We start from the raw sequence: 18,880 nt of genomic DNA, 5'->3' as shown, positions 1-18,880 counted from the left end.
TAGAACTCCATCTTGGAATGAAATCTGTATTACTTTGAGGCAGAATAATGCTACTGGTGATCAAGAAAATGAGATGACTTTAAGTGCGTAAGCTAAATTTTTCTCAATAAAACCTAATTATAATTACAATTCATAGATTATTCGTCTTACAAAAAAATTACAGCCCAATAAAAGTCCATAAGAAAACCTTATTCATATTCATGAAAATAAAAATCTGGCGCAATGATACTTGAACGGCATACAGTACGCGAAACAAATTCACCATATATTTTTATAATATTCCCAATTCAATGTTTCAGCGTCCATTTGCAATTTAAATTCCCTCGCCTGGGAGACGCGTGTCTTCAATATTGACTCAATGGATAGAAGAACGTACTCGAAGCCATGAATATATTTCACTTACTTTCCGTATGAGTTAAATAAACTATTAGAAACCGACTGTCATCAAATTATTCAGAGAACCAGCAAAGTAAAGCGCTGAATGTAATTTCAATGTTCGAATACTTGGAAAGAACATATAAATTAAATACATGGCATAATCATTCCTGCGCAATGGACATTTTAGAAGTAATAATGCAATTTCGAATAGAATTGAATTAGATGATTAATTCATATTTAAATTGGAATCGAAACAAAGAGACCGAGAGAGACCTATGTCTCTCATCAACTGTCATTGTCAACTACTTATTATGTATTTACCAAAATTAAAACCTATCTGCCATCGGTAAAAACTGTCACTTATCTACAGTTTTTGTAAAAAATAGGAAGATCGTATTCATTTGATCGTATTATTAAATATATTTTCCCACGGAAGTCCCTTAAAAGCTTCGGCGTATAAGCGTGGTCTTACTATAATAAGAACTATGGGTTCTCGGTAAGGCACGCCTGTTTCTTCACCTGTGACCAAATTTACATCCCTACGAAGCTAGGTATATTTTTATACAAATATGCTAATGTAAATATGTTACATGTAATTGCGCAATTTTTATTGATATCACAGAAACAGCAAAGACAGATAACTTGCAAATTTAGCATATTTATCAATCGCGCTCGCCAATATATTAAGTGAAAAAACATAAAATTATTTTCTTCACACATATTTCTACGTCAAATAATAGATGTAAGTAAGTCCGTTCACCGGCTGCATATGACGTAGCGTTATTAAGAGACTGCATCATCCTCAGAACGCAAAAAATAGATTAAAATCATAAAGAGCTTGCATATGAAAGTAATTACTCACACGCTTTATGCATAAATCTTCGAAGATAAACATCGAGCTTATCCTTAAATGTACTGCGAGCAAATGAACTGAATAAATATAAAATTCTAGAATGATAGCGCGTTGCTTGTAAGCATTAGGGTTGATACTTTCTTAAATTATCTTTTACAACTTTTTTGTTGCAATATTGTGCTTCATATTCAACGTTTTTTGTTAATCAATAATAAAATTATTGATTAATTATCTGCTGTAGGTACTCTGTCTATTCTAAACCAAGTGGTATGACAATTTCTAACGTGTCAATACAGAAATTACTCCTTTATTGAATCCATTTGAAACAAAAGGTGATTATATAATTGTATAACTCATATAACAACTTAGTTCATGGTATACCTATATCTTTGAAGAACTAAATAAAATAAAAGAAATAAAACTGTCGAGTATGGATTTTCATATTTTTATTTTTACTTTACTATAGTTTCTTTTTTATTGATGAAATTCTTAGTTAGATAGTGGCTTCCCTTAAACGATAAACATGAACCAAAAGATAAAGTACCTATCCATCGATTAGATTTGACATAAATGTCGTTTCATGAGTGTTACAGTCGAGAGTCCACCTTAAACAGCAATATAGCCGTTACTCCAACCAGTTCCCTTTAATTAAGTATGCGATATAGATTTATTAATATACTAAGTACATATACGGTAGGAAATCAACGGTGGTGCGATTAATTCCAGCTTAAGATTAAGTGTTTCCTAGAGGTTACGACAAGCGCCATCTTTCCAATAAGAAGTGAACTAGGAAGGAGTAGAATCTATCTGTTGCTGTCTATCACGTTGTTCGATCGATAAATGCTCTGCTTTTAATGACTAGTATACCGTTGGGTAAAATAAATAGGTAGTACCTATAATGGGGAAGGTAAGATCGCTTTAGCTATAAGCTGTGAGATTATAATAGTATATCGGGTGTGTCGTTCATAATCACATTAAATGAAATGCGATAATATACTGGTTAATATATGTCGATTAACAGAAATAAAAAAAGAAAAATACGTAAAAATTAAAAACTGAATTTTTCAAACAAAGTAAATAGAATAAAAATGTGCGAAAATTAGAACACCATATAAAAGTCAGTCATTACAAACAACTGAAATTCTCCCTTGAAAACTGACATCTGTCAACTGAGCAAAACATTCGATACTCTTAACTTTATCTCTGCTTTACACATGATGTTGTAAATTATAAAAACGAAAAATGACTCCTGTGGTTAAACCACTGAATGGTTTAGGTTATTTTTATTACAATTCGCCATAGAATATCATAAAGGATATTTGGTAGGATTTAATGTGATTATGAACGACACACTCTGTATGATAACAGTAAAGACTTTTCATTTTTTAAGATCCGAACTTTTGAACTACCTATTGACAAAATCAATAAAACAACAAAAAATAAAATGCTTTAAACCTGCCCAAAATACAGAACAAATGTTAATGTGGAAACACAACACATTAAAACACAGTTCTCTAATCAAAAGTAGGTAAGTTAACTAGCAGTACCGGCCATTTAGAAAACGGTTTTCCCCATTCTAAATTCAAATGATCACCACTAACAATTAAGGAAATGACATCATTGCTGAAAAACAATGGCCGAAAAGTGTAGCGTTCTAAATTCGTATCATTCAAAAGTTGGATGTGGCCGTTTCATTAACATTCATAGGGCGTGTACAGACGGCCCGGAAATACTTTTCGGATATCCGCTGGCTATGCATCCCTCTTTTCTAGTGATAGATTGTTTTTACTGATATGAACGTTATACTTTGGTTTATTGATAAAAATAGTTGTTGCTTTGAATCACATTATTAGCGATATTACATAGGCACTTATTTATGATTTGTCATAATTTTGATACTGAAAAATCTTTATATTAAAAGACTAAAGTTATACGGTAAGTAACGAAGAAAAATGGAATGAAAGACGGTAAATGTTTTTAAGTCTTATCAATGCAACTAATGAATGTTTTCTGATTGACTGTGTATCGTTATCTTCTTGTAGGTATTCTGTAATACAGTGCAGTTTGGACTATGTAACTTATTATCTTTGATATCCCTACGATACCTACTCTTACTAAAGATAATATTTACAAAAATCTAGCAAACAAGTTGATTTATAATGTTCAGTTAATACATCACACCTTTACTTCAAAGCAATTACAAACTAATGAATTAATACCAAAATTCCAAACTAAATTAAATCGACGATAGGAAATTGTCGGGCCACGATAAAACCCCGTTTATTTTCCACTGGCAATAAATTTCATAATATCCGCCTCTGGTTAGCAAGTCCCGGTAGCTTCACTTAACTCGAGTTTATAAATTAAAAGTCGTTAAAGAACCAAGTCGATCGAGTACCTTCTATTCCAAAAACATATTCTCGAATAATATTCGAAATTTCGTAATAAATACGCTTGTTATGAATTTACCCCATCTCTTGTAATTAAGAAAATGAAATTAGGTCAAATTGATTCTTCAGTGTTCTCGACCCATGAGCAGATTAACTTGTCTTGGAAAAGTAATTAAGGACCACCAGGGAAAGTAAATAAATCATATTTAAAATCCTAATAAAAACACGAATTTCAATTTATCCTATAGGTCGTAAATAAGGATTCTGTTTCTTTATATGACTTACGTATACTGGGAAGGTGTAGGCTTATTTTTATACTTTTATAAAAAATACACGTCTAGGCGCGATTCAGATGTCTTTAGAAACGTAATAAGTGTCATCACAGTGGTAATGTATGCCCATTGAATATGAGAACTGCGTATTATATGTAGATTTTTCTAATTCTCCTCGCGAGGCCAAAAAAGGAGATGAAATTGTATTTTATTTCAACGCCATCATAAATCTTCTCGCACACGCTTTCAAATGAAATACCTGTGTGTATATATGTATATTATAATATACATACATATATAATTTACATTTTCAGTACACGCAGCATTACAATGTAATTTCAGAGCCATTTTCCATAACAATGAAACTACATACGCTAATTAAAATATTATAACAACATTACACGTGCCAACAAAAGTGCTGTATTAATTTCAATTGTAATTATGTTTTAATAATTTATGGTTGTGGGTAAATTAATTCGAAGAATTCTCTGTAAAGAAATTTTTACTTAGCAAATATACAAGAAAATTCATAATTAAACATTCTTTAATGGTAAATTAAAGACGAAAGCACGTGTAATTCGAGTCAGAGTTGAATTCATGACCTAGAAACATGACGTCACAAAATTATTAAAGGGAGCCGAGGGCCTTTAAATTGAAGACACATCTAAAGCTCACATACGAAGGTGGATTGAAAATAATCCAAGTAGAAAATTAATCCTTGATTACGTCCCACTCCTGCTTAGATTTGAGGGGTATGTCAAAGATGTTGCACGAAAATGGATGTGATTTTATTCTAGAAGAATTTATTTTCTTTTTCAATTTTAGAAAAATATTCGTGATCAAAATTATACTTCCTAGCGTCTGCGAGTGCATTTATAAATTAAAAACCATTTTTCTTTTCTCTTTTCTTAGGCTTCCTTTTCCTAAGCTCAAAAATGTATCAATAGTGGTTCTGGAGTTTGAGCATGATAAAAATGTCCTTTGACCACAAATAACATTAGTAGTCGATTATACACACTCCATTTCTTTAAAGCTAATAATGTTTCTCTTCATTCTTACATGTTCCTAATTTAGTGAGTGTCAGGAGATATGAATAGGGAAATTTCCACGAAGGTCATTCGTATATCACAAACTTTTGCTCACACCTCAGAATACCCTCATAACTCCTCATAATATATAAATTTCCTTCCACACTTTCGCGCTTCCTGTAATTCAGTATCCCGGGCTTCAACCTGCATATATTTAAGGAAATCGAAACATTCCACCTTACCTACTTCATCCACTGGAGATACTTTAAAATTTTCAAACGTAATCCTGCTTGGTTATTTTATGGGTCCCCCCTTTATGGCAGAACTTTTTATGGCATAATCTTATTTTGCATACCAACAGTTGGCATAACCTTCATTTCGCAGAAAATCGTGTGGCATACACTCATTTCGCATAATTTAAAAACGCATAATTTTGGCAAGCAGAATTATCTTTAGGCATAAATTTCATATTCATAATACTTAAATAGTAGAAACATCATTTAGCAGAAAGTTGTCAGTCAGAATTTCCTTTTGGCATACATCTCGTATAGTCATCAAGCATGCAAGCAAGCATGCAGAATGCAAGCAGGCATGCAGTATGGAAGTAAGCATGCAACATGGAGCAAGCATGGCTTCTGTCACGGCTCCGGCGCTGCGGGGCTCCGGCGGTACCATGCGAGCTTATCGTCGCAGATGGTTTTCACGCTCACCACCGCAGCTTCGGCTTACTGGCCGGCGAGCCGGCCAGCCTCAGCCGCGTCGGCAAGCGTTAAAACTACCTGCGCCTCAGCTCGCAGGCCGCCTCGCCCCTCCGCGCCTACGCGGTTTTGAATTGCACTCTAGGGGTAGGGCAGACAAGACTACGTGGAGTCGGTTTTGCAGCGATTCGTTTTCGTTACTAGCTTCAATTTTTAATACAATGTTTTTTAATTGAAGGTTATAAATGGCAATTTGCTAAATAAATTGAATCTAAATTAAATTCTTCCATCTTCATAGTACGCCAAATGAGATTATACCAAATAATAGTTTCTCAAAATATACATTATGCGAAACGAAATAATGCGAAACTCTAACTATGCCAAAAGAAATTATGCGAAATAAAATTCTGCCATCTTAAAAGTATGCAACTGTAAATTCGGGCATATAAATATTCGGTGAAACAATAATTATGCTAAATATTTTTTATGCCTTAAAAACATTCGTTGAAAAAAAATTATGCCAAGTGTGTTATGCCAAATAAAATTCGGCCAAATAAAATTCTGCCAGATAGAAGGAACCCTTATTTTATACCTTCTACTTTATATCGATGTAGATTTTTAATTAAAAACCTCATTATTCTGCGGCTTACCTACATACGTGTACTGACGTTTGTTATTAATTAAGTAGGTACGGTACGCTTCTTAGTTATAGGTTGCAAGTATATGGCCCATTGTGTAGTAATGAGTTACGTGAAATGCGGACATTGAATTGCATGGCTAAGTTTAGTATCTGCTTAAATTAATTTGTGACTGCTGTTTTTGTAATGGCTTCTATAAATTAAGTTTATTAACATTTAACTACCAGCAGTAATAAAACCTACGACACAACATCATATATTTGTTTTCTAAATACCAAGCGGAATATTATAGCCGCTTACAACGAATAAACCCAAATCTTTATTTACCTAAATATACTGTACCAATAAATAATATTTACTTCTGCAGGATTATCAGTCCAATGGCCACGAAAAACCAATTTCCCTCAGTTCCCTAATAACTCTCGCTTGACAAAATATTTTCCTTTACCAGTAACTATTGTCGCCCTCCGCTTAAGACAATCGTTAGGCGAAATACAAATACTTTGGTGTCCAAATTTCAACGTTGGAGCGTAATATCAATAGGATCGCGTGGCAATTTATATTTTCGTTGAGGGATCCCCTCACTAAAAGATCAATTTCGCGCTTGGACAAGTTTAATGTAAACTTAAGTGCCTAGGGGAGACACCGCCAAATGAAAGGCGGCCCGGTTGCGCTAACAAATGTCTCTATGTTATTGAATTTTTCGCCTCGAATCAGGGGAATGCTGGGCGTAAATTACGTCCTGCGTTTATAACTGTTTACTCGTGTAATGGCTGGAATTAAATGCAATGCTGACGTTATTGCTAATAAAACTGCTGCTAATTATGTGCTGTATGAAATGAAAAAATGTCCTGCACCAAGTCATGAACTTGTAGAATATTTTTGAATTCACTGAAAACTACGATGATATTTTTATTACTAAATCTTTTGATTTCTCAGCTGAGAGAGCAACGATATTTTATGAAATATAATCAAACCTCTTCACAAGTCATATTTCAAGGTCTTATGAGAAAATACAGTAAATCTGAATACTGAATGATGTGAGCGGCTCTAACCTAAAAATCTTTGAAAATTTTACATAAAAATGGCGGTAAATCAGAAATTGTCGTATTTCCAGACATGGCATTTTGCGGAGAGATGCCTACGGTCGTAAACTCCCACTTGTCTGTAGACGATGAAACGGAAAACTTTGATCGAAAACCGCACGTTGCAAGAAACCTTGTAGCAAGAGAAAATGTTCTCGCTAGGGGAACTTTCATGGATTTTATCGAATATGCTGCAAGCAGCACACTCTAAGCCAAACAAGTTCGGAACACTTGGCGTGTTTGATCTGAGATACTCGTGAGATGGATTCTGATTGATTTTATCCAGTCATGTTTGTGTTAAGAAAAAGTTGCGATCGTCATACCGATATGTTGGGGATGTTCGCAAACTACGTAACGATGTGTCTACAGTCGTCAGCACCACCAACACCAACTCATTAAATGAAACGAAAGTTTGTATGTGTAACACGTATGTTCTACATTTGTATATCTAACTACTTTGTTCGGACCTCTGTCTTTATCTAACAAGGGAATAGAGGGGAACTTGGAAAACTAGATTGTAACTTTACTAGAAGTTAGCATTCAGTTTATAAGTCGAAATAAGGTTTATTGACTTTTGAATAAATACGACTATCTAAGTTCAACAAACTTTTACCATCAGTCTGAAGTCTTGCAAAGATAATACGCCTACAAACACAATAATTTGTACCTCTTTCCGCTCCTCCCAAAAATATTAATTTTGTAAGGGAACACCGATACCGAAGGATCGAACCACATTAATAAACCTATAAGCAAATGTCTAACAATAAGCAACAGGACGAACACCGATTAAGATAAAACTAATTAATGGCAAAAACGTCAAACCGAACAGCAACATTTATCTGTGGACAAATAGCCCAAACAGCAGGTGTAGACCCTAATAGAAAGCCATTTGTTTACCGTCGGCAAACTTCACCTCGTAACCCTAAAATCTAATTGGATTTAATTCCATTAGCAAAGGTCCAAACGGGACCCCTTAATTGTGCTGACCGATGCCGGTTTATTATATAGCCTGGACCTCGGCTGGAACGTGCGTCATTTCATTATGGAAAACATTTGCAAACACGAACATTGGCTGGTATTAGGCATGCTGTAAATTGTAATGTGCGCGCACCTTTATATCTGCACGTGTATCGTATTAATAAGATCCGTGTATTCCGGATTACGTTGAGATAATATTTTGGGTTCTCACAATAAATGGGAAAACATGAACCTTGTCATTATAGCAAATGTACGCTTGTATCTGTTTGTTCGTTGTATGGTAAGAAGTCAATTACGCGTAATTAAATTTGTTGCGAGGAAATTTAATTTACTTTATATTTTCCGTTTAAATTAATTATATTCTACGCTTATAATTAATTCGCTATTTATCGTAATTAATACAATACAGTATTTTAACTAAGCACCAGTGGCTAATCACAGGAGTCAATAGCCTAGCTAGGCCATAGTTTCGCCTATAAATAACCTTGTCGAATTTCTTTTTTCGTCCATCACCCGTGGGAAGTTTAGAAAGCAAGGACTACATACAACTTATAACACTTCAATTTCGTTTGTCCCTATAAAAATATAGCATAATAATTTAAGTTTGAATGTTGGTAATTGAAATTCACTCGAAACAAATAAATAGTTCACATTGTGAGCCTAATACAGAAACGACCTGAACATTAATTAACATTGCCAATAGGACCTACACCCTTCTAATGACTCTCAATTTTAGATACAGCTTAGGTACGTAATACGAGAGGTAGCGACAAAAAAAGCATGTACCAAACATATTGTTAAAAATCAATATTAAAATCGGTCTGTCCGTTTAAAAGTTACAGCGCCACAGAAAGATACAGACCCGCAGAAAGACACGAACAGACAAACCCACCGCAAATATATATCTACTATTCACTCCAATTGTGTCAGGATTGCACATAAACAAAACATTTAGTCATTTTATTTAAATCGTTTTTGTAGTTTTGTTGTCATGAAGCATTTCGCCAGTGACTGAACAATAACCATTTTTAGGTATCAGCGGGTAGTGGAGGTGCGGAAGGGGTATGGCTTGCTTTTTCAAGTCTAGTTTTCAAGGACTTTTCTCGTGGAAAATTAAATTAAAATTCCATATTTCATAAACGCAGAATCTTATCACTAACACCACACCCCATTCTAAGAGGCTTAAACTCCATTACTTGGAACCTAAACATTGAGCGTTAAATATGCAAACCACACTTGACCTGCATTTCAATGAACCTTCGAACCTCACTCAACGGCAAAGATATTAATTGTAAGCTACATATTTACAAACGATCGATCTTTATATATGTACTGGTTTCTATAATATATCATTCGTCAAAGCTAGCTGCAGAGTTCAGTAAATTTCAGAGAGAAGTAGCTATATTGACATCTAGAAATTTTCTATTGAAGCTCTAAGTGATCTTTTCTCATGTAAGATGATTTTAGTCTGGGTTAGGGTTAGTCTAAAAAGGCGTTATTTCTTTATATACTTAAAGTAACGACTATCATTACGGATGTTCACTTATGTCTGTATCTAATCTATATCCTGTGCAATTTAAAGATTATATTATATTACATCATACAGTACACCTGAAGGATACGAAACGGTCACTTTAGAATTATAATGAAAAGAATCCTCCTGCCAATATCTAAATAACCTAGTTTTAAATAATTCTGATTATCTTGATAGCCGCTAATCTTTCATTAATATTTCCCAACTGTATGTCAATTTCGATCTACAAATAACTTGACTGGCATTTCAACATGGACGGTCGAAGCTAGCGCGCAAAAAATGATGGTATAGATAACTCAATGTGCCCAAAATACTCATAGTGTGTGATAAGAACTGTGATACATTTGTTTAGTGACATTTTAGATAGAAAATCGGAACAGTGAAAATGTCTTCCTCAATGTTCACTTATGAAGAAAATAATATAGTAAAAACTATTCTGTCAGGCTGCAATGTGTTGGTAAACTTTCTTATGGGAGTTATAGTGGCACTGCCTCTCCTCTTTGCAGTGGTAAAGGATTTCAATGAACCTTCAGCACCAGATAATATTATAATGCTTCATATTCTGCTGTGTGTACCTGGGGTGAGTTTTTCTTATAAAATACATCACTTATCATGTTGAAAAAAGTGAAAGATTATAGATTAACATGTCTTTTAGTATCTGAAAAACACCATCTTGAGAGAATTAAATGAGGTAGACAAAAATCTAATTCACGAAGACAAAGAAGGGAAAACTCGAATAGTATGTACCAATCACTTTTTTTCATGTAACTTGACTTTAATTAAGCTCTTTTGAATTACTATCGCACCGCCCATGATTAGCTTTCTCTCTCTAAAGAAATAAAGTTTTAACAAAACCCAAGAAAAAGTGATCCTCTTGCAAATGATGCAAAAATTAATTTAAAGGATTAGGTAAAATGTCGATAAAAGAAGTCGGTCAAAGTCGATACTTCAAAAGAACACGACAACACACTAGCACGTTCACGTCCGTTGTATCATTGACGATTCCAGCTATTATACGAATGTTTAATACCTTAAAAAATGTACGAAACTTATCAACCTTATCTTGGTTCATGTTCTGATAAAATAATGAACTGATTGTGGCAAGCTCATCGCACATACCTTGTTTGATAATATGATTACGTGGCGAATTTCTGTTGCTTCAACCAATATTTACGATAAACCTTATCGATATGGGTAATTCCAACATCCGTGAAGCGGAATTTGGGACACAATTTTCTAGTACTTAAAATTAGGTACGTACCTAGAATTGGTAATGACGATTTAGAATATTACATTAAAGTGTACCTATAGTATGACTACACATTAGCAGAAAGACATTTTTTAACAATCGCTGTAGTCATACATACAGTAATGTACCTACCTATTCTTAGTTAAATGACTATGAAATAAAATGTAAATACCTGAAACACCGTCATAATTTTCCTTTATTTTACAACCCATACCTTCCTGTACCAACAACGTCATGCGGTACATTTTCCGACAGTGAAACTTATTACCCGTTATTCTCTTTTCAGTATCAACTGCTGATGTCTCACTCATTTCTCAGTCTATGCCCCTACAATTCATGGTCTTCAACACTCAAAAAGGCTAACCAGAGACGAGCGCATTGGATCCTGCAGCTGTTGGCATCAGGAATGGCAATTAGTGGCAGTATTATTATTATGATTAATAAAGACACCAATTTTACCACCACCCATGGACGACTTGGTAAGTTAGAAATCCCCTAAATGAGTAGGCGTACAATATGATAAGTGGTTCTTGGCCAGGATTTGTATATAAGTCATAATACCTTCACTAAAACTTGTCTTATGAACCTTAGGTACCTATTGGTGAAAACTGCTTAACAATGCTCGAATAGGTAAGAAGATAAATGTTCATAAAAATAATCCATCTCTAACGTAATACTATGTAATATCTATATCGTAATTTCTAGAAGTTTTCTATGTGTGTTTACTAACTACTGATAAAACCTGCTGATAAGCATTAGAAGATTGTGAGTTTATTAAGCTGATAAAATTATTATCTAATAGTTACCGGATTTAGAAGATTAATATCCAGGAATTTCTTTTGATTATAATTCTTCTATCATTTATCTAAGTATCTAAAACTTTGTACAAAAAATTGTACCAAAAAGCAGATTCTCAATAAGGCACACTTAGAATAATAAGAAAATGAAATAAAATATTTTTACGTAAGATATATCTATCTACATTATCTTATCTTACCTACTCTGCGTTACACTTACAAGTGCAGATTACAGATCACAACACATAAGTGCACAGAGACGTAAACACAATAGACTTTAAAATAAATGACTGACCACCATAATGACTGTGCAATGTACAACCATGGTCCTTTTGAATGCCAAAACGAAACAGCAAAATAATATTTTTTTGTAAAACATTTTCATGTAACTTATTTTATTTTTTTCTTCCAGGTCTAAGCGCCCTAATTTTCACAATGCTGAACCTCATAACTGGAGTGCCAACGCTCTTCGCTCATTCACTAAAGAGGTTCATTCCAAAATCCGTCTTCAAGCTCATTCATATTATCCTGGGTATCACTGCATTCGCCTTAGCCACCTCTTGCCTCTGCCACGGGTATAACAAGGAGTCTTTTAGAACCTGGACCAATGATAGAGTGACTTCTGGCATCATTGCTTTCACTGTCATCTTCACATTCTTGATGCTGGTCAACCCTTTGATCACTTTGGGTAAAAAAGTTTACAGACTCATAGAGGAATATAGGATGAGTTATTAATAAAATTTTAGTAATGTGTGTTATTTTATTTAACAACCTCTTTATTAAGGGAGTCAAAAGTCTACTAGTAGTAGATGAAAAGTCATGAAGGAACAAAATACTTTCAATAAAAAATTCTAGATCACGATTGTTTTAAAAAGGCCTTTTGACTGACATGTTGATAATGAAGCCATATAATGTTAATTTAAGTATTCGTTTTAGTATTTATTTTATTTAAAAATTGTACTTTATGTTGTAAAATGAAAAAGTATGTAAGAGATTATAATTATGGAATAAATAAATTATTCAATAAATTAATAGCCTTAATTCAATAAACTGTTTTCAGCGGTGTCAGGGCGCACTGACAAGCAATTATTAATCTAGATTGTTCCATTACCGATTCAATTACTGTTACAAGGTGTTTATGATATGTGTCTGATGTAATAAACACTGAATGTGAGAAATTAATTTAGGTCACCAGACTACCAGATTACTTAATTAGATCTTGGATGATATCGGACAACGAGATTCTTTAAACGTTCTTTCTAACAGTAGCAGAAAACATTTGATGACTTTCCACCAATCAGAAAAAAGCGACTTTGGCCACTGAAGTAAAAATCTAGAATTCCAAAGCTTACTGCGATTCTCTTCGTCAACATACATATATGTATGTATGAAAATAACACTGTATACCTTTCACGCACATCTACGCCTGATTATGCGATTTCAATTAGGAGTATGTATATGTATACCTCACAACTTTCTTGAAACTCCTTAAAAATATTTGGCGCGTAACATGCTACAGGTACCTACCTGTATTTCGATGACTCATTTTTTTTAGGCATAAATTGATTTCATGTCGATATCTTGTACTAAACAATTGATTACAAAATGCTTATTCATTGTCATAATATGCATTAATTACATAAAAGTTTATCGTTGCTACAACTAGATGGGGCTGATAGTATCGAGAAAGTATTTCTACGATTTTTTATGAAATAATGTAATAATATGCTTATATTTATCTAAATAATATACTTATACTTACCTGAAGAATATTTTGGGGGAATAGATTTGTTGCTATAATAAGAATCTCATAATCAGAACATACTTTTAAATTTTATTCGACATAATGATTTTGAAATACAAAATCTTTTTCTACATCATATTGCAGTAAAAATTATACCAGTTTGTGGTGATAGCTGTTTCAATAACATTCAAATTAATATAATAATGGCGTCCACGGCCGATTTCGGCCACGGCGGCTTTTCTCATATAAGGACGTCAGCCAGCTGCGCAGGACATATTATAGTGCACGAGCATTTGCGCAGACACAAGTGCACTCACAATTCTTTCACTCTCATAACCCGATGGGATGGCAATCCGACACGACCGGAAAGAGATCAGGCGCAGGACCGACATTTACGTGCTCTCCGATGCACGGGTGAATCAATCACCAACTTCCAGACTACGGGCTGCTTTGTGAAAGGTTTTAGAAAACCGACAAAGCGATTTTTACCCGACCCGGGAATCGAAACCGAGACCTCGGGCACAGCAGCTGCGATTGCGACCACTAGACCAACGAGGCAGTTGATTAATATAAAAACTAATTACATTCCACACACACTTATCTTATATTTTTATCTTTTTCACTGATTTTGCCGTCTCGTCTACATATCATTAAAGGCATTGTTGACCAAAAATGTTGAATTCAGTTTTTTTTTTCTGAATTACATTCTTTGGATCAATTATAACGAACCCTTGTTAACTTAAAAAAAATACATAAGTGATTTGAAATGAAATAATTGGTACCTAGTTATTATTTGAAACCATGAGTGAGTAATGGAATTAGGATTCGATAAGATTAGCCATAAGCGTAGAGATTAAATGTTAGTAGCTGGGCTGAATTTCAACTCATTCTTAACACCTACAAATAATTCGAGAAAGGTCGATGTCTGGCATAGATGAAAAGTAAGGTTCACCAAAGACTTTGGCGACCTTTTTGGTTAAGCCTTCAGAGATAGGTAATCAATTCATTAGATATTGTTTTCGATAGCAAACTACCTCATATTTCATTCTAATTTCTGAAAATAATACATCTGAATGCGGCTTTAACTGTGTCTCTACCATAAGTTGTCGATACGTTTTATATGAAAAAATTTACAGCGCCTCTAGCGGTTGCCTCCGGAACTATAAATTGCCCTGCAAAAAAAAGTAGTAATAGGTATCGAGTATCGACATATACTATAGCTTGTGTATCTCGCTCCAATAAAGAATTCGATTATTTTTTAAATCTCACGGTAAAGGTACAGATCCAGGAATTCCGCCTTTGTTATGAACAGCGATGCCACATGAGATAGATAATTATGATAATAATAATTATCTAATTATCTCGATGACGTATATCGACGTGACTGCAGGCATGCATTGTAATAAACTGATACTGCATCTACTATACAACAAGTCACTACTAGGTACTTTGATTACCTGCATTGGTTATCTTTTTATTATTGCAACGAAATTATCGTAATCCCAAGCGATATTTCCGCATAATTACACTTGAAGCTACTTGTACATATTGCACTGACCTACCTACTAATTCTTTTATGAAGGAACTACTTCCCGCACTAGCTAGTTAGTAATATGTGCCCGTACTCTGAAAAAAAGTAGCCTATCTCTCACAGCCTGTCTCTTTTCAGGCTCTAGAATATATGTGTACCAAACATTTAAATTGGTTCAATAGTTTTGGCGTGAAAGCCCGACAGACAGTTACTTTTTCATCTATACTAATATTATAAAGAGGAAAACTTTGTTTGTTTGTTTGGTTGTAATAAATAGGCTCAAAAACTACTGGACAGTTTTTAAAAATTCTTTCACCATTCGAAAGCTACATTATCCACGCATCCAAACTAATATTATAAATGCGAAAGTAACTCTGTCTGTCTGTCTGTCTGTCTTTCTGTCTGTCTTTTCTTCACGCCTAAACTACTGAACCGATTTGTGTGAAATTTGGTACAGACATAGTTTGAAACTTGAGAAAGGACATAGGATAGTTTTTATTAAATAAATAAAATAAAATTATTCCGGACATATAGCGCCATCTATTGGTCAAATCAAAAATCTGCTGGTAGTCACTATTCCACGCGAACGAAGTTGCGGGCAAAAGCTAGTAGGCTATATTTTATCCCGGTACGGGCACTAGTTACCACGGGACGCGGGTGAAACCGCGGAAAAATGGCTAGTTCATTATATTTTTGGTAAGAAGAAGAGTCTGTATGACACAACATTTGTTTGATTTATGTTTTTTATTCACGTCATATACACAGGTCAATCTTAAAACCTAGGTAGTTCTACCACCCAATCTCTGCAGATAATGCAAGCGACATGCACCAAGAAAATGAACTAACGTTATGATGAATGTAGGTACGTTAACTTAAAACATGAAATATATTGATGACATAATAATGAAGGTATCTAGGTACACACGGCAGTGTGTCCGCCAAGTTCGAGCAAAAAAAGCGACACACCGGCCGTGGGTTATATTACACGAACCATTTCGGGCCAAATTCGACCCCCCTGTAACTCAAAATCTATTTTATTTACGCATATCAAATTTCTAGTATCTGTTGAGACCCCCTCACTTATCTAAAATACAAAATTTCATTAATATACCTATTGTAGGTCTTGAGATATTGACGTCAGAAAATCGCTATTTTTACTATACACTCACTGACTGATTCACTGATTCACTGACTCACTCATCAAAAACCTAGACCACTTCCAATGGTTGTATTGACTTGAAATTTGGCATGGAGGTAGGTCTTTATGTCAAGGTAAAGGGAAAAATCTGAAAATGGCCAAGTGTGAGTCGGTTTCAAAATAATGAAGGTGTTTTATACCCGGTGTGAATTTATACCCCTAAGGAACTAAAACGAACTAAATTTATCTATATTTATATAATATATCTTCGAATGGTACAAAGATTTGTATTTAGTCAAAGTAAAGTAAAAATCTGAAAACGGCCAAGTGTGAATCACTTTCGAAAATAACGAATGTGTAACTTTGATCCACGAACATAATATATGATAACATGTCATGTCAGTCAGTTGGTAAATCTAGTCATAGTTAATCTAGTTCATTTCTTTGTAAGAAACATAGTGCATATTAAAAATCTAAAAGATAGTATAAATGAGACATTTCTTTAACTAACTTCATCATAAGAAAAAATAAAATAAACAACCTTACAAAAATAAATGAAATCCCACCCAAAACAAAAATGTGAAAGACTGCCAAGTTCGATAATATGGAATGCTTCGCCTATAAAGTGAGATCTGAATAAGTACCAAGTTCCATACACATACCTCAGTTAAAAATAGTTACCTTTTAATGATGATTACTTGGCAAGTTTTAATAGAAAATTAAATACTTGATTCATTGCGTTTAGTAGGTTTATAACAAGGTGTATGAAAACTTGCCAAGTAACATCATTAAAAAGTAACTATTTTTAACTGAGGTATGTGTATGGAACTTGGTACTTATTCAGATCTCACTTCTTTTATAGGCGAAGCATTCCCATATTATCGAACTTGGCAGTCTTTCACATTTTTGTTTTGGGTGGTTTAACTAAAGCGAAATACTTCTAGTAAGTTCCATAGAATTGACGCAAATAATGAAAATCATGATGTTTTTGGGCGTAGCCGGAATTAGGCTGATTGTACCTAGATTAATGAAATACTTGATACTTTTGTGATAAATTAAAAGGACATTGCCACCCGTTGGGCCCCTTATTTGTGATAGAGTGTCAAGAATATTTTATTATTAAAAATCAAGTCCTAATTTTATAAAACTAACTATTTTTTTTCAGAATTTCTTGTACCCTAGCATTGAAAAACATAATTAATATTTATTTTATTGAATCTAAGCTAGTTCCGCCATTAAAACTTAAAATGAATGTTGCCAGGTAGACGACAGACTATCTCATTTAAATGAACGAGGTGATCGATTGAAAATATCGATATAATATATAGCATTTTTCTCTTATATCAAAATGTACAAGTATATATATTAAGTATGCACTCGTAAATAGTAAACAAGAAAAGAAGAAAGAAAAACTGTTTATAACTGTTGCACAAACAATAAAATATCAACACTAACAAAAGTCACCACTAAACTATATCTATAAAACGGTTACACCTAACACCATACATGGAATACAACAATAACACAATAATTAGTAAATGATATTATTTATAACAAATCGATTTAGGAAATCGATTAACAAAATATTTAACATGGTAACATCTACTCGGAACGCGAGTCTATCTGTCAAATCAATACGTCATTCAAATTGTTTTCGTGCCGGTTGTTATGTTATGCGTAGAGTTGAATTTATTCCTCCGTATTTGCTTCTGATCGTTACAATTTGCGTAAAAACTGTCGAGCTGATCGTTTTCGTGCCTCCAGTGGTTTTTTTTTAGATATTGGACTCTTTTCTTAATGATAAGTGAGCACATTGACTCGTGAGCATTGGACTCTTGTTTTTAGTGATATTTTTGTTTTACTCCGGAAAAATGTCTGCACCTGGTAGAAGTCGAGTAAACTACTCTTTGTCTCGCCGGTGTGTTAATTGCTCTTTACGTATAGCGCCTAATCTTCGTAGACGTTAAATTGAAGAAATAGATGAACCAATGCTTATCCTTCTAAGATCCTGGGTAACACCTACATTGGTAAGTTTGTTTTATTATGTTTGTGGATTTCACACGTCTCTAAACTGTCTAAACTACCTTACATTTTATTTTGTCATTTTTTCCAGATATCTTCTGATGATATCCTGTGTATGAAATGTTTTGTATTATTACAAAACCAGACAGCATCTAACTCAAATCTGTCACTTGTATCCCCTGCTCGTGGACACCTAAACATATGCTACGCATGTGGCTTGTCAATAGCAAGTCGCAGAACTCATAGAGTCAGTCAAGATAGTTCCTCAAAGGAATGTTATACTAAGATGGACACCAGTACATCACGTAAGTGTTTATTCTTATTTATTTAAACTTAATGTATGAATGCATATGTATGTGTGTTGAACTAATTAAATATTAATGAATATCAAGTATCTAAATATAATATTTTTGTTATTAGGTGTTGCATTTGGAATGAGTTTGTGTTCCTTGTTGGGCGGCTGCATCAAGACAAGTCCGGAGGCAACCCGTTGCTGGCAGTAGCCAACACTCTGTGGAGTCTGCACCGGAGACTGGTATCATGGA

The 18,880-nt window shown here is 34.0% G+C and overlaps 1 protein-coding gene across 1 annotated transcript; it reads left to right on the top strand.

The window, feature by feature from the left end:
• The first annotated feature begins 10,069 nt into the window (after positions 1–10,069).
• Positions 10,070–12,651, top strand: LOC110376497 (transmembrane reductase CYB561D2). The gene is made up of 3 exons (XM_021334992.3): positions 10,070–10,434; positions 11,390–11,582; positions 12,313–12,651. The coding sequence occupies exons 1-3, from the start codon at positions 10,240–10,242 to the stop codon at positions 12,633–12,635; spliced, it is 711 nt and encodes a 236-aa protein (XP_021190667.3). The 5' UTR covers positions 10,070–10,239; the 3' UTR covers positions 12,636–12,651.
• The last annotated feature ends 6,229 nt before the right edge of the window (positions 12,652–18,880 follow it).

This window comes from Helicoverpa armigera, chromosome 16 (assembly GCF_030705265.1).
Source record: "Helicoverpa armigera isolate CAAS_96S chromosome 16, ASM3070526v1, whole genome shotgun sequence".
Taxonomy (NCBI): Eukaryota; Metazoa; Arthropoda; class Insecta; order Lepidoptera; family Noctuidae; genus Helicoverpa; species Helicoverpa armigera.
This window is presented reverse-complemented; position numbering and strand designations above follow the sequence as displayed.

Coding starts and splice junctions, on each gene's coding strand:
- LOC110376497 (XM_021334992.3), top strand. CDS start 10,240: ATGTCTTCCTCAATGTTCACTTATGAAGAAAATAATATAGTAAAAACT. Junction 10,435..11,389: donor TTCTGCTGTGTGTACCTGGG/GTGAGTTTTTCT, acceptor TTCTCTTTTCAG/TATCAACTGCTGATGTCTCA. Junction 11,583..12,312: donor CACCACCCATGGACGACTTG/GTAAGTTAGAAA, acceptor TTTTTCTTCCAG/GTCTAAGCGCCCTAATTTTC.